The sequence below is a fragment of the Sceloporus occidentalis genome, unplaced genomic scaffold, assembly GCF_023333645.1.
Source record: "Sceloporus occidentalis isolate IW3139 unplaced genomic scaffold, rSceOcc1.0.p SCAF_232, whole genome shotgun sequence".
Classification (NCBI taxonomy): Eukaryota; Metazoa; Chordata; class Lepidosauria; order Squamata; family Phrynosomatidae; genus Sceloporus; species Sceloporus occidentalis.
In genome coordinates, this window is record NW_028317212.1 from 545310 (window position 1) to 569114 (window position 23805).

General features: G+C 46.3%; 1 protein-coding gene across 2 annotated transcripts in view; it reads left to right on the forward strand.

Moving 5' to 3' along the window:
* The window catches only part of LOC149276641 (transitional endoplasmic reticulum ATPase), a 58730-nt gene extending 35875 nt beyond the window's left edge, over positions 1–22855 (forward strand). Inside the window, exons 1-17 of one of the 2 annotated variants that reach the window (XM_089503397.1) lie at positions 11437–11453; positions 15274–15385; positions 15481–15653; positions 16333–16475; positions 17047–17177; positions 17268–17399; positions 17885–17987; positions 18099–18232; positions 18609–18744; positions 18980–19092; positions 19501–19665; positions 19982–20104; positions 20387–20599; positions 21276–21584; positions 21861–22016; positions 22289–22443; positions 22753–22855. In XM_089503397.1, the coding sequence (XP_089359523.1) occupies positions 11437–11453; positions 15274–15385; positions 15481–15653; positions 16333–16475; positions 17047–17177; positions 17268–17399; positions 17885–17987; positions 18099–18232; positions 18609–18744; positions 18980–19092; positions 19501–19665; positions 19982–20104; positions 20387–20599; positions 21276–21584; positions 21861–22016; positions 22289–22443; positions 22753–22855 (2418 nt within the window). Of the gene's footprint in view, positions 1–11436; positions 11454–15273; positions 15386–15480; positions 15654–16332; positions 16476–17046; positions 17178–17267; positions 17400–17884; positions 17988–18098; positions 18233–18608; positions 18745–18979; positions 19093–19500; positions 19666–19981; positions 20105–20386; positions 20600–21275; positions 21585–21860; positions 22017–22288; positions 22444–22752 lie in introns of those variants that run through there. The other variant, XM_089503396.1, reaches the window with a different exon arrangement.
* The last annotated feature ends 950 nt before the right edge of the window (positions 22856–23805 follow it).

Consider the following 23805-nt stretch of genomic DNA (forward strand, 5'->3'; position numbering starts at 1 on the left):
GGGTGTTTTCTTGAATGGTATGTCACTGTTTTATGTATACATTATACAGGGGCCTGCTCAATGGTTTAACTATATTATGCAGGGGCCGGCTCGCTGATTAAATGATGGATCTCATTAATTAAACTATACATTATACAGGGCATCTCATTAATTAAATTATACAGAGCTGCCAGGAGCCGCCACATAATCTCTTTCTATTGCAGGCGCGTTGGGGAAATTCAGATATGGAGGACGCCCCCGGCGGAGATCGCTGCCTGAATCGCTGGGCAGAAGAGAACAATCGCATTGTGTGTGAATGGCGCGGGGTAATGTGCACCATTCCAGGAAACGCACATCCTCACACAATTTATTTCTTGTATTTGCATGCGCGAGAAACGCTTTTTGTATTTAATATATTTATTTCCGAGGTGATAAACGCTCTGGAAACACCTAAACTGATTAAGGGATTTAGAAGAATAATGGGGTTTATTTACCTCGTTTAATTTATAAAGCCGTTTCCTGCTGTTTCTATACACATTATCGGGGCTTTTAGGGCTCTAGAACCCTGCGATCCCCTCATACCCAGCAAACATTCTGACCTAGAAAAGCGGGGCATCAGGGGAGGAGAGGAGCACTGGCTAAACTAACAGGGGTACTCAGGAGGTATGGTATATAATCTATGGAGTTTTCTAGATGAATTACTGGTAAATATTTACAGTACTAAATTATTTAGAGTCTTTGGGTCAAGCAGAATATTGATCGTTCTAAACAGGAACACTCAGAACTGTTATTGCACCTGTCCATTTCCTCTACCACTTCTGCTGGGAGGCTGTTCCACTTATCTACTCGGTAAAGAAACACTTCCTTCCATTACATTACTTATAGTGTCTTTCTCTGCTCCACTCAGCAAGCCAAGATTTGCACCGATCCAAACCTCCTGTTTCAGAGGAGGCAGCGGTGTCGCTCCGACTTGGACATCCTGCTCCAGAAGATAAAAGGTACCGGGCATCCTATTGAGTTTATCCGGTGTGGAAGCGGCTGTCCAGGTGTAAACCTCTGCCAGCAGCGGTCAATAAACAAGCCTCGGTCACTGGGCATACCCGGGGGCTTTCTAAACGAGAGCTGAAATATTAACCCTCCAATAGCCCATCATGAAGATTTTATGTAGCGAAATGGCTCAAATTCAATCACTAATATCAGACATACAATTGGGGAGTCTTCTGTATGATCGCAGCGGGGTAGAATAGGAAGGAGTCGGCTCCAGACGGTGTGACCCTGAGAATCTGCCCCTTCACCCTGAAATTGGGGCAAAAACCCTGAGGCTCAGCGTCAGACCCTGAGAGTTCCTGGGTACGCCGGTGCCGGACACTGGAATTTACCACCGCAGTTTACATAACGTTGCGCGTCTCGGAGAGACTTTATAGCGCTTTCCCTTGATCCCTGCAGCTTTCCGTAGGTTGAGCTCTCGCTGTTTGTGGATCAGTGATTCTCTGCTGTCCTGCCAGCCGTGTCCGCTATTTATATATATTTATATAGTCCATAAATCCTCCTTTTACTTTCAACTTTATTTATATACGGTTTATATTTGTGTATATATATATATATATATATAATTTTGTCTTTTGTGTTTTCTTAGGTTTGCCGCTTACCAGACCCAGTGCTTCTTTGGAGCTGTCTGTGACTTATAACGCAGTGATTTTACATATTAATTTGGGAAACGGTGTGACGGATGAATGCAACCAACTGATAGAGAAGACGTTGGTAAGAGGTGTGGATATTTGGAATTATTTGTTCTTTTGTACTGTTAGCCGGTTTAAGGCTCCGTCATTTGATGAAATGTCAGGCTTTATACAACATTGGAAATCCAAATATTTTCTAAAAGTGTGTTTATATATAAAATCTGTTTTCATGGAAAACGAGAAACTTTCTGGCTGTAGCATAATAACAAAAGGGTCAATCGATTAGCCGCCTTTACTGAGGGTGTTTTGTGCCGCAAAAGCTGAGAATTTTTCCACATTTTTACACTTTTACACGGTTTCTTTGTTCCCCCCTCACAAATTATAGAGCCTTCTTTTGATACTATTTGTAGTCCAACATTTAGTATAAATAATACATTAAAGCAGTGAAAATATTTGAAAACAAAACATTTGCACTATTTTCCTATTATAAGTGTCCCCAAACCAGTTGAGTTGACCAAAGTTTTGATTTTGGGAACAAAACCCAACATGCATAGTTTTTGTTTTTTTTTAATGTTTTTTGGAAGTTATGGTGCACAAAATGGAACATGCCGGTTTCCCTTATCCAATTTTCAAATTTTATTTTGTGACAACTAGGTCTTATTTGGGACTGTTTAGTAGCCCACCCGCTCAAAGTACCCTCAAAAAAAGTATATATGTTTTTCTCCAGGAGAATTTGGACACATCATGCCACCAGTTGGTCACTAGTCCTGGCAATAGGAAGCCGAAACATTCATTTTCTTTGCTTCTTTCACCATATTTTCCAAGATATTTTAGTATTGTTTGCAAATATTACATGCAACTGCAGAGTAACTCAAAATGCATTCAGCTGCATCTCCATATTATACGAATACCCAACATGCGGAGGTTTTTGTATATTTTTTTTTAATTTACAGGGCATTGTAATAGGGCAGAGTAGTCACAAAAGGGTTAAATGACTTATTACAATGTACAATACAGATTAAAAAAAAAATAGATTTTCACAAGTATGCCAACCGTTTGCTTTTCTCGTGCACCTGCTTTTGTGGGCCACAACTCCCATTATTCTTATTATCTGAGGGTGATGGGAGTTGTAATTCTGATTTCTTTAAAAAATGTAAATGTTTATAAAATGTGAACGTAGGGTATTTTTTCTTTTGTGTTTTACTATTTATTTTATTTGCATGAGGGACGTGGCGGGCTGCGCGTGATCCCATGGTATCATCTTATCCCCGCTATCCCTGCCTAAGTAATTAATAAATGTTCCCCGCAGTTTTGGAAGCCCACGGCCTGGATTACAGCAACGAGACGAGCTCCGCTCTCTGGAAAAAGGCTTTTCTTGCTGAATGTCTCCAGGAACTCTCCCCAAACCTGCAGGCACTGGCCGCTTTACAGTCTCTGGTCTGGGTAGCACAAGGGAACGTTGAGGACATTTTGGGCTTGTTTCAGCTGTTTGTTAGTTTTCCGGTAAGTCTGAAGCCTCCGTTTGTCATGCTGGTGATGCCTTGATGGCGGCTCCAGACTCCACGTGGACTCCTCTCTCACCCGTGTGCTTCCATTACCAAACGAGGTTCTAAAAGCAGCTGCTGACTTGAATGCGCGCCATCGGCAACAAGTATATATTGCTGCTGTAAGAATGTTTTATTCATCTAAGAATTAAAAGTATCCTGATACCCGATCGGAGATATAATACTCCTTTTAATTGAGTGTTTGTTTTATTTTAGTGTAAAATAATAAACGTGATAATTTTCCTAATTATAAACACATTAACGGCAGAGACTGTGTTGTGTCAGCTCCATATTGAAAAGGTTGTTAAACTGAAACTTCCGGGTCCTTGTTGTCCGGACACTGAACGTTCCTTCCGTGCCGTGACCAGGAGTATATGGGGAGCGCGTGCTCAGCCCAACTAGTGCCAATGTTTATTTTTTCTACGCTGTCGGTAGCTGATGGCTCCAAAGCTATTGCTGATGTTCATGCAACCGGCCCACTGGCATTTGTTAAGTGCTATAACACGCTTTCAGTGAGCAGCAATCTTACCCTCGTTAGTCACTGGATAGAATGTTCAGTTATACGTTTCTTTTTAGGTTAGTAACACAGGTTCCCCGACGTCCGTCCTCAAAACATGGGCTCCTTCCGAGAGGACGGAGGCTGCGGCCAAAGTGCTCGATCCGATACGGCTTAAAGAAGCTCTGTGTGTGGCCGTCGCTTTGCAGCAAGGTAACTCCATATTCTGCATTATCGCCTTATGGGTTAGGGAATAAAATGTTTCACCCTCTGCCACGTTTTGGTCATCAACTAGTAGAATTAAAATGCCACAAGCTTTTACCTAGAATGACTACATGCCGTCCAGGAAGTTTACATTTGGTATATTTTAGCAACAGCAACATAAAGATTTTAATTCTTCCTTCATGGGATGATTACCCTTCAGTTTCCTTATTCCAAACATGCGGTAAATCATTTTTCTTGGCAAGCACATGTCAAGCCCTTTATATGTAAATGTTCATGCTGCGCACCGTACACGTTAACACCTTTTGTCTATTCCAGGCCTCCATAGAATGGGTGCCGGCGATCCCATCAGTGCCTTCGATCTGTTCCAGGAAGGTGTAGACGGTCAGTGCACCAGTGCTCTATTGGCCAAAATCTACAATTGCCAGGGATACTGTTTCATCAAGATGGTAAGATCAGGAGCCGGTGCCCGCCGGGCCCTAGGGGCTGTGTGCTGGGCATTGCTTGTTCCAAAAGTAGGGAGGTTTTATCTGCAGCATTAGTCTTTCCCTGTATATTCACGTGATGGTGACCCTCCAGCTATCAACTATACTTCATCAGAATGCAGTGTGTTAAGATGTAAACCAAAGTAAGAGAGTGTAATGAGGCTTTTCCACTTATTTACCAGCCTCTGTTTTACTTTAATTAGATGGTGGTACATCAGTGGAATAGACTTCCAGCAGAAGTGGTAGAGGGTAATACAGTGAGGGTATTAAACATGCGCGGGATAGACATACGGCTCCTGAATCTAAGACGAGACCAACGACTGATTAAGGTTGGAGTCTTTACAGCAGGAAAACCGGGGCGAACTAGAAGGGGGCCAGATGGGGCCGATCTGCTGGCAGATCCAATGTTTCTATGTTTCTGGGCTTAAATAATAACTTTGCTTTCTGCATCGGAGATAAACTGGCGCATCTTGTGTTTCCCGGGGGGCCGGTGGAGAATGTTTTACAGCGCAGCTGCACTCTCTGGGGAATGTCATGGCTGAAGTGAAGATTGTCTCCCATCTCTTTATGCACGAGCTGCCCTCTTTCTCGTTATTGTTTAGTTGTTGTGATGTGCAGTTGGTGTCGGGTGATCACGCTGATGTCTCTTTTTCCCAGGGGAAGCCACAGCTGTCTCTGCAGTATATGAGGCAGTCTCTGCAGCTGGATTTCAGGTGTCTGTCTGCGCTGTATAATAGCTCTCTAGCGTACCGCGAGCTGGGCAGGTTGGAAGCGGAGATCGAGGTGTTAAATCTGCTTTACAAGGCAAGTCACCGCGCATGATCAGTATCCATGTCTGCACAATGTATAGCTAAATCAGTAGGCCGGCCACGTGTAATGTATATTATACAGCCGGCTCGCTGATTTAAGTATAAATTTACTGTGAAGGAAGCATCTGCTTGCATCGTAAGAAGCGTTGAGCCTTTAAGCATTTCTTCTTATTTTTATTCCACTCCTGTTAGTAATCATGCTGTTTCCCACCCAGGCTTTGTGTCTTTCCTCCCCTGAAGCCCCAGCAGAAGATCCAGGCTTACTAATTAAGCCCGAACAGTTTGTGGATATCGAGCGTTTGAACTGCTGGGCTCGGGCTCCTTGTTCAGCAGAAATAAAATATTTATTAGCGCGCCGCTGTCTCCAGAGCCAAAGGTCGGTGTTATTTTGTGACGTTGATTTGCAAGCTGCATAAATGAAAGCATAGTTGTTCATCAGCTGGTTAGAAAAGTCCAATGGCTACAGGTAATACCTACCAGCATTAAGATACTATGTTCAAGGTGCTGTTCCGGTGGTACCTGGTTCTACAAAGGCTAGTGAACTCCCACGTCGTGAGCGAGGATCCCCGTATAATGAGTAGAGGCAAAGTTCCAATATTAGAAAATCACTCAGGCTGTACATTTTATATACGGTGAATTAGAGTGAACCTTTTCTCTTCTTGGTTCGAGAAGGGAAAGCATTGCTTATTGTTTTAAATAGCGCCATCATATTCCGCAGCGCTGTACAACGTGATTGGAAGTGCCGCATTGTGGTGATCGCACTCTACATGTGTTGTAACGTCTTCCGTTTATTAAAAGGGTGGCCGAGGCAGCCGAGAACTTCACGGAACTCCTGGAAGCTTTAAGGCACGGATCGTACCAGGAAGTAAGTGGAAAGGGTTAATGCGGGTGGTTTTATGCTTCTGGAAACAAAACTACAAAAAAGGCTATTCTGTTTGGTTGCTAACCCCCATAATAATGTAAAAAAAAGTATATGGAAATCAGTTCCTATTTCGATACGGATCCGTTGGGATGTTCTGCCACTGGAATTCCTCTTTATGTTTATAAAAGAGAGAGCGAGCTTTTTAACATCTAGACCTGGAGACTTAAAGTCCCAAGACCATTATCCACGCAGACTCATGGGAATTGCAGTTCCCCGGCGGTATGATTACATTTCATGGTTGGCATTTTCTTGTAATGTGCAAATAAATTTGTTGGTTCTTTTTTTTGCTTTTGGAGCAAAATCAGCTCTTTTTTTATTGGATTAAATGAAGCAAGAGGGTGATGTGAAAGGTGGAACCCGATGAAGTTCCGTCTTGTACCCTTCCCTGTGTAACTGTTTATTGACTAAACCCTGAATCGCCCCCCCTGAGCACTGGCCTCGGTTTTTCGCAGGCTCTGTTACCCAGTCCTGCTCCTCTCCCTGCGATCGCGGAGGTGTTTCTCGAAGCAGCCGCGAGTTTCATACATGACGAGAAATTTGACGAAGCCGCATCCGTGTGCGAAGACGTCCTTGCCAAGTCACAAGCGATGATCCCAGGCAGACTCGTCATAGATGGAGCCCAAGAAGCACGAAGCCACACAGAAACTGACCAAATAAACTGCGTCCTTTGGACATCCGCTGCCCATCTATTCCAGGCCATGATTCAGGGGCTTCTGGGTGAACGCAAGAAATCTGTGGAGGAATTCTCCAGGTACGGAGACATTTTACCAGTATATGAACCGTTTACCATCCGCTGGTTCATTGGGGTCACGAGACATTCAGATCGTATTTAATGAACCTTTTGCACTTTCCCAATAAACATAGAAACCTAAAAATTTCAGATCGGCCCCATCCGGCCCCCATCTAGTCCCCCGTTTCTCCTGCTGGAACCTTAATCGTTGGTCTCGTCTTAGATTCAGGAGCCGTATGCCTATCCCATGCATGTTTAATACCCTCTCTGTTTTATTTATCTACAACTTCTGCTGGGAGGCTGTTCCATTTATTCACCACACTCTTAGTACAGTAAAAATATCTTGCATTACATCTAAAATAGTTCTCTCTTTTTTGTTTAATCTAATCTAAGGCTGTTGAGTAGGGTGTTTTCTGTATGTTTTCAGCACGTTCTCATCTTTCACCGCATTTCTTCGTTCCGGTCAGCTGGCCCGTGTAGCAGGAGCTCCCGGCCTCTTGTTGTTTGTTAGCAGCTCTGTTTCTTCCGTTACGAGAAATCAGCCAGACCCCTGTGCGTTCCGCATTTCAATGTCCCACACAAAACATCAACTCCTATCAACAGCGATGCCTTAGGGCGATCTGCCGGTTTACCCTCTCGCTCTTGTACTCCGTGCCTTGTTTCTACTACACCGCGGATACATGTTACTTCTTGTTTCGTATTGTTCCCGCAGGTCCCTTAATGTGTTACTCGCTGTCCAATTCACAAATGCAGGTGAGTGGATGCTTAGCTAATGATGTTCAAATGTATCATTTTAGAAACAAAATATTTAAGGGGAGACTTTAATGTCCCAGACAGCCTCACCAAAAAACAATGCATATTACAGTACCTTAATTATTAAAAAAAAAAAAGGGTACCTTATGGAGAAGCTGCAGCTGCCAGCCTCCTCCTGGTCCAGCTATTCTTGGCGATGAATGAAGCACCCAATCAGGTACAGGCAAGCACTCTGATTGAAATAAGTGGGAGCGCTTTTCCCTACCTGGGGTGCGTTTTACCAGGCTGATTTTTTTTTTTTATTGAAATATAAATACTGCCAGAGTCGCAGAGTTTTGTAATGGGAATGTAACTGGTTGTGGCTGACGGAAGCGCCGCTGTTTAGTAGATCGTGGCCGTGTGATCGATCCAGCTGCCGGCGGGGTGCAAGCGAAAGACATGCTAGTCTTCGATGTGCTGAAGGCCTGCAGCTTTATCGGCAGAGGACGCCAATTCTTGGAGCTGGAGAAGGGACGGGATGCATTGCTGAATACCCAGCTCGGCTTACAAACCTCGCCAGGTACTTCCCCAGGGATCGGGGGGCAACACCGTGCGATATGTGTCCTATGCGACTGGCCGGAGTGCTCGCGTTTAGTGGCCGAACGCAGAGATGAGGCCCCTAAATGCCAAGTGGATTTTATAAATGCTTTTTTAATTGTTTCATTCATTGGCTGCAAATAAATAATAAGCCAATGCAGCATTTATCCTTTTTTCCGTTACTTTTGCGGCTTTGTTTAGTGAACGATGATAAATGGTCACTGAACTTCTTGCCGCTCCGTGGGCAGGAATTGATCTTCCGGGTTGGACGCGTTGCCGGTTTCTTTTTAACGTGTATATTTTCTCCGCAGCCTTCCCGCAAGCGACCGCCGTATTCCTGAGTTGCCTTTGGCAGCTGAACCGGAAGGAAGAAGCTGTATTTCAATGGCGGAGATTTCAGGCTAATAAAACGCTCTCGGATCAGCAGTGGAAAGCGACTGAGCAGTAAGTCTGCTTCCCAGCCGACATTCTGCCTTTGCTTTAGATGTAGAGATGTCAGAGGGATGGTAAAGGTCTGATGGAGGGAAACGTCCTCTCAGTCCCCACGTACACTATTTCAAACGTCCACATCGTATGGGTATTCCACAAAGATGCATTTTGTCCCAGTAATGGTGGGATCTTGTTTGTCCGCTGAAAGGGATGATAAAACTTATCATAGAACCCGCCAGCAGATCGGCCCCCGTCTAGTCGCCCGTTTCTCCTGCTGTAACGACTCAAACCTTAATCAGTCGTTGGTCTCGTCTTAGATTCAGGAGCCGTATGCCTATCCCATGCATGTTTAATACCCCTCACTGTATTACCCTCTACCACCACTGCTGGGAGGCAGTTCCACTCATCTACCACCCTGTCATGTAGTAATGCTAGCACATTTTTACTTGGTGGCACATACCGTTCACAACTTACTGGCCAAGGTGTAATTATAGCATAAAAAAACTGTTATGCAATTTTTGGATTTAAAAGTGAAGAAAATACATTTATATAAATATATATTAATCTCATCAGTTAAAAATTATTTCTTATATCTTACACGCTGTGTACCATTTGTTTTGGACATGTATACCATATGTGGGTTTAATTATGATTCCCCTTTTCCGTGTTTGATGAACTCACACAAATAATACATATCCCTATTTTTTTTCTGGGCTTCTGACACTCTGTGACTTTCCATCGCAGATTCCTGCCGCTGTTCCTGCTCCAGCACATAAATCACAAATTCTATACGAATGAAGCCATAATGAAAGCTGTCCGGAAATCCGCGGAGGGAGGTGATGGAGGCGAGCGGATGGAGCCCTAGGAGGAAGGCGGCTCGCTTGTATCGTTCCTTTGCTTTCGGACTTTATAAGCTTCGCCGTACTGTCAGTGTTTGCGAAGAAGACGTGAACTGCGGTTTATCAACAGGGAGGCCGGCTACATATTCTTACAGGGGGTCTGTGACACTTTGTGACGAGCGTTTACCTGGTCCCTGTACCCCCAACAGCCCGAACCACTGAGAGAGGGGGAGACAAGCGTATTTACCTTACAAAAAAATAAAAAAAAATATCCGCCTTTAAATTTTTGTCCAGAAGCCCCCAACAGGAGGCGCCATCTTGCACCAGAAACACCTGCTGTAAGTGCTGGCGGCTTCAGGATGCTTCAGCCGGCCGAACTCGTGATGCCGTCAGTCGCTAATGCAAACGTGGCAGAAGCAGTGATTTATTCATCTTTACTGTTGCCTCAGTGCAGGGCAGCAAACCAGACTGGACTCGCCTCTGCGGCTTTCATCCTTATTGCCACGTGCCAGCGAATGCCGACGTATCCCGAGCCTCCGTCTCTTTCGGTTGTGTGGCTCTGCGAACGGCGCGCTAGGGAGCCCTCCGTAGTAAACTGAGCAGCTTTGGGGGAGATCAGAGATCCCTCTTGTATCTGACTCGTTGAGCAGACATGTCGCTCCTGTGACCCAAAGACCGAGCACAGTGACCCGGAGAGAGCCCAGCTACGGGCAGAAATCTTATTCTGTGGACAAATAAAAAAAAAAAAACTAAAAAGACCTTTTAACGGGAGTTGTACTTAGCGACACAAAAACTTATGTATCGGCTTGTCTTAGTCTGTCAACTCTCGTCAGATCCCTAACGTATATATTGTATGAAGCGCTGGGTAAAGTGTTGGCGCTATATAAATAAAAGATGTTACTGTAATAATAATCGGAGCAACCAATGGAATGGACCTAAGTCCATCTATTAGAAATTGCACTTTGCACCCCCCCCCCCCGCACTGTGCAAAGTAATATAACCCTCCTCCCCAGTCCTGTATACAGTAATAGCCCCCCCTCCATTGCTGTGTATGGTAATAGCCCCCCCCAGCCCAGTAATATCTGCTTTTATCTCATTTTGTTACAAAAAACTCCCTTTATCTGCAGACCTGGAGCTGCCGTTGCTGTCAGTCGTGATATTTTGCTGAATTTACTGGCGCAGACACTACTGAGCTGATGCTTTATGGCAATGCTGATGAAGTCCGTTCCTCTATAGTCTTGCGTTGATTAGAATGTCCAGCTGGGTGATTAAGACTGAGCCCTATTGTTCCACGCAGGCAGTGTGATAAGGAGTCGGGGTGTTTAGTAGATCGGGGATCAGCTTCTAGGCCGGTACACACTACTGTGCAGTGAGAACAATATGTGTGTGGCTAGTAAATACCAGGAACTGACTATACCGATCGTTTCACAAAGCAGCCGGTGTACGCAATGTTGTTATAGGCTTCGATGGTTTGAATGACAACCGTCACATCCAGTGAGCTAGCGCATCCTAGCGATTCTCCTGAGCCACGCCTATCACACATTGTAACCAATCAGACGTAGCCAGCATTACAGTTGCTAGGCAGCTTTGCATCAGACTCTTGCTTCACCAATGCACTGTTCAATAAACAGCAGGCCAATCGCAGGCGGCAAACCAGAAGCAACGATGGGGCGTCATCATATGCTAAGACACTTAGTATTGGTCCAGGCTTCTCCGCACATGCGTAGTTGGAGTACATGACGCAGCGCTTTCCCGTATGGTAGGCTCCTCCCTCCCAAGCAGTCAGTCACACAGTAAGGGACAGACCGGGTACCCGGGCATCGCAGGCAGCGGCGGTACGAGGGTAGCGGACAACAGTGACACAGCGGCGCGAACCACCGGGGCAAGAGGCAGCATCAGCAGTACGTGACTAGAGACGGGAAAACCGGCGGTACCGGCAACCAGTGCTCAGCGGCACAACCCGGACACCAAACATGGCCTCCGGATCAGAGTGAGTACGCGCCTCGGGTAGACTCGCCAGGGGCCTCAGGGGAGGTGGAAGAAAAAGAAGAGGCTGTAGCTGGGTCCTGGCAGTCACAGCACTTACCTGGCGGTAACGCCTCCCCTGCGCTGAGTGCGGCCTAGTGAGCGCATCCTGCTGTGTCATGCAGGCCCGGCCTGGATGCGGGTGGACTCAATCCTGTCACTGCTCGGCCTGGGCCTTAGGCCGCAGCCGGTGATCCTCTCTCCCTCATGACGGGGAGTCACCTGACTCTTACATCCTGGTCTCCTGCCCGTTTGCTGGTTCTCTTGCCGGCGGAGAGGCCGAAGCCTGATGCCGGCATTGTGTCAGAGGCCCTGATCCCCGGCTTCCTGTCAGTTACCGGAAGCTTGTGGTACCGGGATACCTGCCAGCAGCCGGTACCCTGTCTAGCTGTCCGGGCCCGGTCTATGCTTTATCATCCTTGTATCCCAAAGAATAAAGCATCCTAACTGATAACATGCCGAACTCTATACTGATCCAGGAGGAGCCCCTGGGCGTGTGAGCTTACAATCTATTCTGCGCACTCAGCCTTATGTATAAACTTTCAGTGTCAGACTATTATATTTTCTTTATACAGTGCCAACAATTCCTGCAGTGCTTCTTACAGTCCCTACATTCAAAGGGTCTTAGCTAACAGCGGAGCTCTCCTGACCCTCTCTGCCGGCTGGCAGCCCTTTGTCCATCTGGTATGCTCTGTAATGTTTTATTCAGTAGCATCAGCAAGTACAGCATGTAGGTGCCCCTCCCCCTACATCTTATATAGAGGGCCCCTATATACATTACACTGGGCATGACGTTAGAAGGACACGTGCAACGTCTGCTGCACATTGCGTCGTATCGCGCATGTCCATGATACTCGTTCCAATAATCTTTGTAAATATTTATTTTTATTTTCTGTAGGTACAACATATAGGCTACAGTTTTAATTTAGTGAGAATTTGCACACTTTGGCAGTGAAAGGGTTAAGTAGCAACCCGGAGGGAGAACATACAAAGCGCCAGCATCGCTACCCCGATACGGACCGGTCTGAGCGACGATATCTCCCCGTTTTACCTTTTGGTGTGAAGTCATCCAACGTGCCGGTGCCGTATCACGATCTGTGATAAGTCTGGGGTCGGTTAGAAATTTCCTAGTTTATAAAAAGAAAAGCTAATTTTGTCCATTAAAATGACATGAAATGGACCAGAAATCCAGCGCAGACGGGGTTAATGGAATCTCTTCATAGGCATTCAGAGGCCCTTTATCACTCCCATCACTCCTGGGTCCCAATGACCCTTTATCACTCCCATCACTCCTGGGTCCCAATGACCCTTTATCACTCCCATCACTCCTGGGTCCCAATGACCCTTTATCACTCCCATCACTCCTGGGTTCCAATGGCCTTTTCTCACTCCCATCACTCCTGTGTTCCAACGGCCCTTTCTCACTCCCATCACTCCTGTGTTCCAACGGCCCTTTCTCACTCCCATCACTCCTGTGTTCCAACGGCCCTTTCTCACTCCCATCACTCCTGGGTTCCAATGGCCCTTTCTCACTCCCATCACTCCTGGGTTCCAATGGCCCTTTATCACTCCCATCACTCCTGTGTCCCAGTGGCCCTTTATCACTCCCATCACTCCTGTGTTCCAATGGCATGTTGTGTTTGCTCATTCAAGTTTAAGTTTAAAAGGCTAATTCATGGTTTGTTTCAGGGCTTAGGGGCTGGAGTGAGAAGTTTTAATGTATTTTGACCCAATTAGAAAGCGGTGCGAGGACCCCAATCGTTGGTGTCTGGTTATATTTGGCTGGATGGAGAATCTGTTCCGTTGTTACCCAGAGTGCGAGTTTCTGTTCCTCGGCCGCTCCTTTAACCATGAAATAGAAAGTGATGCAGAGGACACACCGCGGATACGAACAGAAAGTAAACAGCTGAGATACGACGACGACGACGTATACGAAAGAGCTATTATTATTTATATAACGCCATCATAACAAGGAGAGCTTCACGCAAAAATTCAAGGGAGGGAGGGCTCTGTGCACAGGAGCTTACAATCTAGAGCGCGTTAGGATGTATTTGTTAGGGATGGACCAGCCGCAGTGGTATAAGTGTTAAAATAACTCCTGAAGCGCTCAGGCAGCCGGTGAAGAGATAGACAGGGGGGAGAGGAAGATACGTCTGGCAGCAGCGTTCATGGTGGGTTGTATAGGAGGGAGAGCAGGTACAGCGGGGTTACAATAGTCAAGGCGGGAGGTAATGAGGGCACGTACCAGAGCCTTAGTGGCATCTTGTGTTAGGAAGGAATGGATGCGGGAAATGTTTGTGGGATGGAGAGGGCAGTTTTTAGAGACAGAATGTGGGGGTTAAATGAGAGGTCAGAGTCAAGGGCAACGGGGGGAGGTTTCCGCCATTGACATCGGAGGAGACTGATGGGGAAAAGTAGTTCGGGATTGGGGGGATCCCTGCGGCGGGACAGCCTGTTACACGAGTATAACTTTACCGCCTACTCTGTAACGCCGCTTTTATCATGTTTGAAATCGGGCATTTAAAACAATTGAATTCAACCTCTGGAAAGTTATTTTGCTTCCAATTCATTTTCCTTTATATAACCTTCAAACTGCAGCTTCACCTGCAGCACTTCCCGCGACGTTAGATTCAAACTATAAGGAAAGCCTTAAGGGCTCAGCCGCTGTGCTGATACTCTTTAGTGGCCAGTAAATTTACAGTAAGATGTAAAACCTCATAGGTCTCCTGTTCGTTTATTGAGTGCTTATGAGCACCGATGACCCCCGACGCGCATGTCCTAGCGGGGGGCGCCGTCACCTCCTGTGCACCCGTCTGCCTCGCTGCTTTTCTTTCAGTCTGGATCTTCTGGCCGAATCCTTTGTAAGATGTTTGCTTTCTGACCTAGTTTCTGTGCCTCGTCTGCGTTAGTCGTCTGCTGTACCGGTTATACCTGCCGGGGGCCGGTGTGGAGACCGGTAGGTACCCCTCCCCCGGGCAGTATGTTGGTGGCATCGGGGGCTGACCTGGTTTGTGTTACGTAGCTACTCTCTACCCATCATGCCTTCTATACACGCGTGTGTTTACAGGAAATCCCCCCCCCCCCATCAATCCCACGGGGGCCACATTTAAAACGGTCAGCAAATAGCAAGGTCTGCGTCCGGCCCGGCTAGTCTGCTGTGAAGACCGAACCTTAATTGATGTCAAACGATATTTTGTGTTCCGGGAGTGGATGAGCTCCTCAGACGGACATATTTCAAAAATACATCAAAATAAGGCACGCAGCACATTAAGGGGGGTTTCAGGTACATGGGGTGGTCCGATGTCCCGCGTTTTGTTTCCGCTCCGTCGGACCGCACCTTACTCCGTTTAATAATGTATACATCGTCCGGGGTCATTGTCTACTAAATAAAAGGGCTATTGTAACCTTATTCCACGGAGCGTACCATGCACCCTTTCCTTTCTGGCGCGGTTTACAAGCTCTGCCTGTTACTACAAACAATGTCTTCGAATATAGTCTGAAAATAGAGCGTGCCGTCCACACCGGCCCCTCGGTCTTCTGTATTTTAAATGAGTTGCTGCCACGTATAGGAGCTTTAGCTGCCTTTTAGTGTACAGCAGAGGCATACCACCGGCCAAGAGTAACGGCGTTTCCCCGGTCGGGGGCATTTTAGGGGGAGGGGTGCAGAGGATGCGAAACTTGAGTTCTGGATAGAGGCGTCTGTCTCGGGGTCTCTTCGTTTCAGAATTCTCTGCGACCACCTATGGATGCGACCTTTAAACTTCATTTTTTCCCCCCCCACACAGTTCTAAAGCAGATGACTTATCCACTGCAATTCTCAAGCAGAAAAACCGGCCCAATCGGTTGATTGTTGATGAAGCCATCAATGAAGACAACAGCGTGGTCTCCTTGTCCCAGGTGTGTATAACGCGCCTGGAGGGTTGATTTATGTCTCGGGTGTTGTTTCTTTTCTGTCTTCACTTGGATCTTACCTGCTTGACCATTTTGCGCAGGCCAAGATGGACGAGCTTCAGCTGTTCAGGGGAGACACTGTTCTCCTAAAGGGGAAGAAGAGGCGAGAAGCCGTCTGCATTGTCCTGTCGGACGACACCTGCTCGGACGAGAAGATCCGCATGAACAGAGTGGTCCGTAACAATCTGAGGGTCCGACTAGGAGATGTGATCAGGTACGGCGCTGGGTTTAAACTGTGTCCTGCGGACAGAGAGGGGCAATGGGGTAACGGTCCGTATCTTTATATAAACATATATCTTACTCAAGCTCTGCACTGGCTTTGTAGGTAAAACCCGTGTATAATAACTCCAGTTTCACGGGTTACTTCTATGATCTCGCCTATACATACACATATATACACTCGCTCACATATACCGATACTAAAAAGTGTACTCGCTCCTCACATCTACATTCAGTAGCCTTTGTAGGATCAGCAGGAGGGCCCATCCTTTGTTGCCCGGTGGCCAGCGTTGGGGCGGTCAGCATGCTGGGACTGAAGGAACGTCGATGGAGAAGGCTTTGCCTTCAGTCCCAGCATGCGGAGTCTGATGATATATTTTATATCTCAATCTCTCACTGTAATTTCTCAGAAGTCATGTAATGTACACAGGGTAATGTATATGTGTGTGTGTGTGTATGTGTATATATATATATATATATATATATATATATATATATATATATATATATATATATATATATAGTGTGTATACATTCTCTATCTCTCATAGTAGCCAAGAGTCTAGCCACCTTTTATTGAGCCAGCAATATATAAAGTTGCTGTAATTCAGAAAGATGAGCCGAGACGGGCTCTGCTCTTATGAAGTTTAACCGGGGAATTGTTTCGCTTGCAGCATCCAGCCCTGCCCTGATGTGAAGTACGGCAAACGGATCCATGTCTTACCCATGGATGACACCGTCGAAGGGATCACTGGGAATCTGTTTGAGGTTTATCTTAAGCCTTACTTCTTGGAAGCCTACAGACCAATCAGGAAAGGTACGGACCCTCGGAGTAAAGCCGTCGCCCCGCAGCAGAAATTATAACATATATGTTATAACATCGCCTTTTGTATATTATCTCCTTGTTAGTTGCTGTCGGTTTTCTTTTTGTTATTAAAGGAGAGGTAACCATGTTTTTTCTCGGTATAATTATTCAAGTACTAATTTTATTTATTTATTGCTATCATAAATTGTTTTTGTGTTAGTTTTATTCAGGAGATAATTCGTGTTTTGCCAGGATGGTCAGAGGAACAACAAGTACCAAAAACACAATAGTAACAGTATAGTAATCTTTTTGATGCCTCCTAAACTTTAGTGTGTGCCGGTTCTAGACCCAGTTGTTCTCACGATCTTTAAATGTGATAAAGCCGAAGAGGCCGATTTGTAGTTTTTACAAACTCTAAAACCAGATTATATACCGGATTAGAGCTTCACGAGGCGACGTTTGTGTGTTTGTATGTATGTTTGTTTGTATGTATGTATGTTTGTTTGTATGTTTTTGTAAATACTTTGGCAGCCTTGTGTTTTCCGCCCGTTAAACTAAACAGGAGGTCCTTGTTTTTCTGCAGGGGACATCTTTCTGGTGCGCGGTGGGATGCGTGCCGTGGAGTTCAAGGTGGTGGAGACCGATCCCAGCCCATACTGCATAGTGGCCCCAGATACCGTAATTCACTGTGAAGGAGAGCCCATTAAGCGTGAGGTAGGAACGCGTAACGAAATGTTTACACGGAGCATGTCGCGTCCGGTGTCCGGTCTCTCTCCCGGTACTGATTCTTGCCTCCTTTCGCAGGATGAAGAGGAGTCCCTCAATGAAGTGGGTTATGATGACATTGGTGGCTGCAGAAAGCAGTTGGCCCAGATTAAGGAGATGGTGGAGCTGCCGCTGAGACATCCAGCGCTTTTCAAAGCTATTGGTGTGAAGGTAAATGGTAGCCTCAAGTAAAGCCTTCAGGGATTGGATCACTAATCCCTTAAACTGAATTGGGTATTATGCTGCCATATAACAGTCTGTCGCCTCTTCATGGCCAAACACTTGGTATTTATTGTATGGGCACGAATTCTGAATTCTTCTGCGTTAGACGTCACTTTTCACGCTATTCTCACAATTTATTATAAACTGATGATGTTTCCGCTGCAGATTGTACTGTAGTTCCTGAAAGGCTGCGTGTACATATCTAGGGGCGCTTAATTTAGAAGAATATCTTAAAAAAAACTTTCCAAGCCGCATTTTCTACCCATGGGTTGGCTGCTGGTGTCAAGGCTGCCGAGCTGTGATGTGAGAGCATTTACCGTATTGCAGTCTTACGCCTGCTCGGGGGTGCAGGATTATGTCTTTCAAAATGCTGTATTATGACATTATTTCACTTATTACCAATACCGTTCATATTTTCTACATTTATTGTGCAGCCTCCACGTGGTATTCTGCTATACGGACCCCCAGGAACTGGAAAGACCCTCATTGCTCGGGCTGTTGCTAATGAAACGGGTGCATTTTTCTTTCTGATTAATGGTAAGTCTCTGTAGTAACGAGAACTCGCAGGTAGCCGGCGGACGCTCTCATGCTGTGGCTCTCGCCGGGTCTCTGAATGTTTGTGTTCATTTTGCCACCTGCTGTTTCTAGGCCCGGAAATCATGAGCAAACTGGCTGGTGAGTCCGAGAGCAACCTGCGCAAAGCGTTCGAGGAGGCCGAGAAGAACGCCCCTGCTATCATCTTCATAGATGAATTGGATGCCATTGCCCCGAAGAGAGAGAAGGTGCGTGGATAAAATGACTGGCGATGTTCTCGGGCACTTATTATCCTCTTGTGTTATATACAGAGCTTTTATAAGTAACTATAATTGGGGAGTGTGAGCCGGTAGGCAATGCTGTTGGTGGGGGGGGGGGCCTGGAAAGAGCAGCATTTCACCAAAACCTCCCGATATCATCTTGTCCCTCGGGGCTGCCAGGTATTGGGGCAGATAAAGTCTTATTTGCGTCTGTAGGTCGGTGTTTTTTCTTCACATGGAGATGTAGTGTGTGTGTGTGTGTGTGTGTGTGTGTGTGTCTTGGGTTTGGACGGAGCCGTATGCGAGGAGATGCGGGATATACGTTTTGGGTTTCTGTCCGTAACGCTGCCTCTCTCTCTTTCAGACGCACGGTGAGGTGGAACGCCGCATTGTGTCGCAGCTGTTAACGCTCATGGATGGGCTGAAACAAAGGGCGCATGTCATCGTTATGGCTGCAACAAACAGACCCAACAGCATTGATCCGGCACTCAGGCGATTCGGTGAGTCCTCCATGTGCCTGCTCACACCATGCTGACAAATATCATCTATACCAAGCTAAGCCCAATCGCATTTAATACTCGTTGTCATCCCTGGTAGGATCAGTTTGTGTGAATAGCTTTCCCCAAACCAGTGCTCGTTATATTGGGCTTTAAGGGGGGGGGGGGGGGTTATGACTTTAGCTTTGTATACACCATATATTAAAGTGCTAGACTGATGTGTATGCTTTTCTTCTAGGTCGCTTTGACAGGGAGGTTGACATTGGAATCCCTGATGCCACCGGTAGACTGGAAATCTTACAGATACACACAAAGAACATGAAGCTGGCTGATGATGTCGATCTAGAACAGGTTGGTCGAGTGTTCGGCTTTCACACTTTCCACAGGGTGCTTTGAGGTTGTTGGTGGCTAAACATGGTATCTTTATACGGTAAAAATCTAAATGTTGTACCTGTTATGACAACTAGGGGGCAGTATGCTGCCTCAGAACACTTACCCCAGCAGCCCCGATATCTGCCTGATCCCTTCGCTTTGTCTCCGTGTTTACACACAACTCGCTGATCTGTTCATATTCAGTGGTTATTATAACGTTTTAGTGTAAAACTGTACTTGTGCTTTAAGCAGGTGGATGATATCTATATATACATTTTTTTTGCTATAAAACATGGCACTCTGAGTGCTCGTCTTTAATTCCCAGTCTCAGAAAAGGATGAGGATGAGTGTCTCGGCTCCCACACGCTCACTGCTTTATCCCTGCAGGTGGCCAATGAAACCCATGGACACGTAGGCGCCGATCTGGCCGCTCTGTGCTCAGAGGCTGCCCTCCAGGCCATCCGCAAGAAGATGGATCTCATCGATCTGGAGGATGAGACTATAGATGCCGAAGTGATGAATTCGCTGGCTGTCACCATGGATGACTTTAGAGTAAGTATTAGAGCGCCCGGCCGTGTGCCTGCGCATGCGTTTTGGCTTATGACTACCAGCTGAGTGACATTTAGGTCACAGAGATTGGTATTGAACACCAGTCTGTTTTTAGTGTGTAAATCGCGTAGCTTTTTGCAGCTTAATAGATGTGAATTTCCAATCGATTCTCCGTATTATTCAGACCGGGGCACGGTGTAGCTGTGGGTGCTGTGAGGTTGTTTCACTTTGGGATATTTTGTATTTAGGTGGGTGATCCGTTGAGCTGCAGGTCTTAGCAGTATGTAGTTGATGCATTTTGTGCTCTGTTCTCTATCAGTGGGCCCTGAGCCAGAGTAACCCGTCGGCGCTGCGTGAGACCATTGTAGAGGTTCCTCAGGTTACCTGGGAGGACATTGGCGGCCTGGACGATGTGAAGAGAGAACTCCAGGAACTGGTGCAGGTGGGTGTCACAATGGCTGCTTTCTGATGTCATTCCCTTCGGTGCTGGCGTTACGGTGGGTTTTCCAGGGTGGGGGTATCCGAAATGTATTCACCCAACAAACAATACGTTTCCTGGGTGTTTAGGAGGTGACCACTTACACCAAATAGTCATTTGAACACGTCTCTAAAGCTTTAGCAGTAATGGATAGTAATACCAAATTACAGATTGTTAGATTGTAAGCATGGGTGAAAGGCTCTTGACCCTATTTTAACCTCTTGCGTTCACACTCTGTTGTTTCAGTACCCCGTGGAGCATCCAGACAAGTTCTTGAAGTTTGGAATGACTCCTTCCAAGGGTGTTTTGTTCTATGGGCCTCCTGGATGTGGTAAAACTCTCCTAGCCAAGGCCATTGCCAACGAATGCCAGGCAAACTTCATCTCCATCAAAGGTCCAGAGCTGCTCACCATGTGGTTTGGAGAGTCTGAGGCCAACGTCAGAGAGATCTTTGACAAGGTGAGTGTGTGTTTGCCAAGCACTTAGTGTGTGTGTGTGTATATGTATATATGTGTGTGTGCGTGTATATGTGTATGTATATATATATATATATATTTAGATGACCGATTTATTTAGGCAGAGGTTTCTGAAAGTTTGCATCTTCCTTCATAGATTCTTCTATATTGAAGTAAAGAATATGTAATCCTTATTCTGTTCCCTCTGTGGCTGATTTGACCGCTTATAATTACTTATTAATCATTATTATTATTGCTCTTACAAATGGAACCTGGCAGGGCTAGAAGCGCAGTAACTCTGGGATGTGAGCCATCAAATGCAGGTGCTAAAGCACGGACGTTCAGTCCTTGTTAATGGGACGTTCTAACTTTAGAAGCGTTTGTACCTGTGCCAGGTGTGTAACGAGGACTGATTGTGCAGTTGCATTACGTTAACAGCGTCTCGCTGTAATTGTTGGCATTGAAGAGCTGCTCTTCTCTGTCCGGTCTGCAGTTCTTTTCAATTCCTTGGAGAGTCTGTAGGATCCTTTTTATTAAGAATTAGTTGAGTGTTAAATGTGTAGCAGTTGTGATCTCTTCAAAAAACTTGTCTTTTTTTTATATATATATATTGCCTATTTTTTACGTTAACTTTCTCAAGTGGGAGAACTAATGCTGTTCCTCTCCCTTTTGACCCACAGGCTAGGCAGGCTGCTCCCTGTGTACTCTTCTTTGATGAGTTGGACTCCATAGCCAAAGCCCGAGGTGGTAACGTCGGTGACGGCGGTGGAGCCGCTGACAGGGTTATCAACCAGATCCTAACAGAGATGGATGGCATGTCCACAAAGAAGAACGTGTTTATCATCGGCGCCACCAACAGACCCGACATCATTGACCCCGCCATCCTGCGTCCGGGACGTCTGGACCAGCTCATCTACATCCCCCTGCCAGACGAGAAATCCCGCATGAATATCCTGAAGGCCAACCTGAGAAAGTCTCCTGTTGCTAAGGTAAGGAAACACAGCTGACATACCTTGCGATCTGGTGAAGATATTATCTCGCTCTCATCAGAAACTTCACCATTAAAATGAGTTTCTCTGCTCGGCCCAAATATGAGTTTGTCCCTCATGTGATAAATGTGTGTATAACACGGGTTGTGAAGACAAAGGAAATAAACATTTGAATTGCATTGGTTTGTGGGATAAAATGATCTCTGCTAAAGTGTATCTGCAGAGTTCTGGTCTCGGTCATAGTCCTCATTCTGTCTGTCATGCGTTTTCTTCTAGGATGTCGACCTTGACTTCCTGGCCAAGATGACCAACGGCTTCTCTGGCGCTGATTTGACAGAGATCTGTCAGCGCGCCTGCAAACTGGCCATCCGCGAATCCATCGAGAACGAGATCAAGAGGGAGCGGGAGAGGCAGACCAACCCTTCCGCAATGGTATGACCCAAAGCTTCACACACCTGTACCATCCGGATGGTTTCGCCTTCATGAAGGCACTCGCTGCATCATATAACGCCACAGCTGGCAGTGGGGCCAAAGACCCCGTAGTATTCCCCCCTTGGAAGGAAGTTGGCGAGACGGATTGTTATGTATTTACTATCACAGGCCACAGGAGAATTGTGCACCTGGACCATATGACGCCGTCTGCAGCTACATAACCCCTGACCTTCTCTTATTCACCGTTTGTGCTCCGTCCTTTTCTTCTGCAGGAAGTGGAGGAGGATGACCCCGTGCCAGAAATTCGCAAGGATCACTTTGAGGAGGCCATGCGCTTTGCCCGCCGCTCTGTCAGCGACAACGATATCAGAAAATATGAGATGTTCGCACAGACCCTGCAGCAGAGCCGCGGATTTGGCAGCTTCAGGTAATCATCTGCGGGATAAACCCAGTGACGGTCGGTCTGCTGCCGAGGGGTGTTCTATAGTCCGGTTGAATGTTAACGCAAGGCTTTGGTGTCTCAAGATCGTAAGCCTGCGAGCCGAGCCTCTCCACCTTATGTATCAGTTTGTCTTAGTCTGTCAAGTCTAGTCTTACCAATTTAATACACGTATAGTACGAAGCGCTGGGTAAATTGTTGGCGCTGTATAAATATTAGATAATATCTAAAGCTGAAGGCCTGGATTATTACACAGTACAACACTTTGGGTAATTATTGTATTTTTTCCCCCCGCAGATTTCCATCTGGTAGCCAAGGAGGAGCCGGTCCCAGTCAAGGTGCCGGTGGAGGCAGCGGCGGGAGTCATTTTACCGAGGAAGAGGACGATCTCTACGGCTAGACGAGGCCTTTCTCACCGTCCGGGTTGTACAGAGAAGAAATTCCTGCGTTAATGGACACTCTGCTTTTCATTCCTCAGTCAGACCGGCGTAGCTGCACACACCGCTCCCGATTTATTGTTTTGTTGTTACGGGTCTGTGAAGAGGGGAGCCAAATTTTGTCAGGATCGGGCTACAACATTTCTTTCCCTTCTTTCCGCCCGTCCCAAAGCTGCTGTAGCTCTTTGATAAAGGAAAAAAAAAAGTTTTGCGCAGTCAACGAGTTCCTGTAACGTGACATTTTGTACTGTTCCTTCAGCACCTGGGATGCATGCAATGCGTAGCCGTGACGGCCCTCAACCTCCTGTTGCTTATCTTTCGGCAGCGATGTCCTCCTCCACTTGTGACGGGGGGCGGCGTGCATCTGCTGCCCTCGGACAATGTGACGGGGGGGGTCTATTCGCGTGTAAATGCTGAAAGATAGTAATAGTGTTGGCGGGAAGATCAAGCGGCCGCGCTTTGGCTCTTGGCATTGTAGGCCTCTCCAGATCTGAAAGGATCTCCCCCCTCGGGTGGATTTAAAACAGAGTGGAATTTTTTTATGTTGGTATTGGGCTTATAATGTTATTGGATCCAAGCGAAGAAAAAAATAAAATACATGCAGGTTGTTGGAATCTAACGTGAGAATAAACTGACTGATCACTGAATTTTCTCTTTATTGCGCAATCGATTTTTGGGAGTTTAGATCGTCCCTTCACCCGTCCCTATCCTCAGCGTGTGCTGTAGCGTTACATTATCACAAGAAGTCAGTAGGATTTCCTGCATTCATGCAATATAATCAAAGATATTTGATTTCGTGGTGGTGCTTGAGAGAGAAGATATGCCGCCGTTATTTATTTATTATTTGATATAGCACCATCACATTCTGTAACGCTCTACAATGGATAAACAGGACATGACTAGCAGTATATAA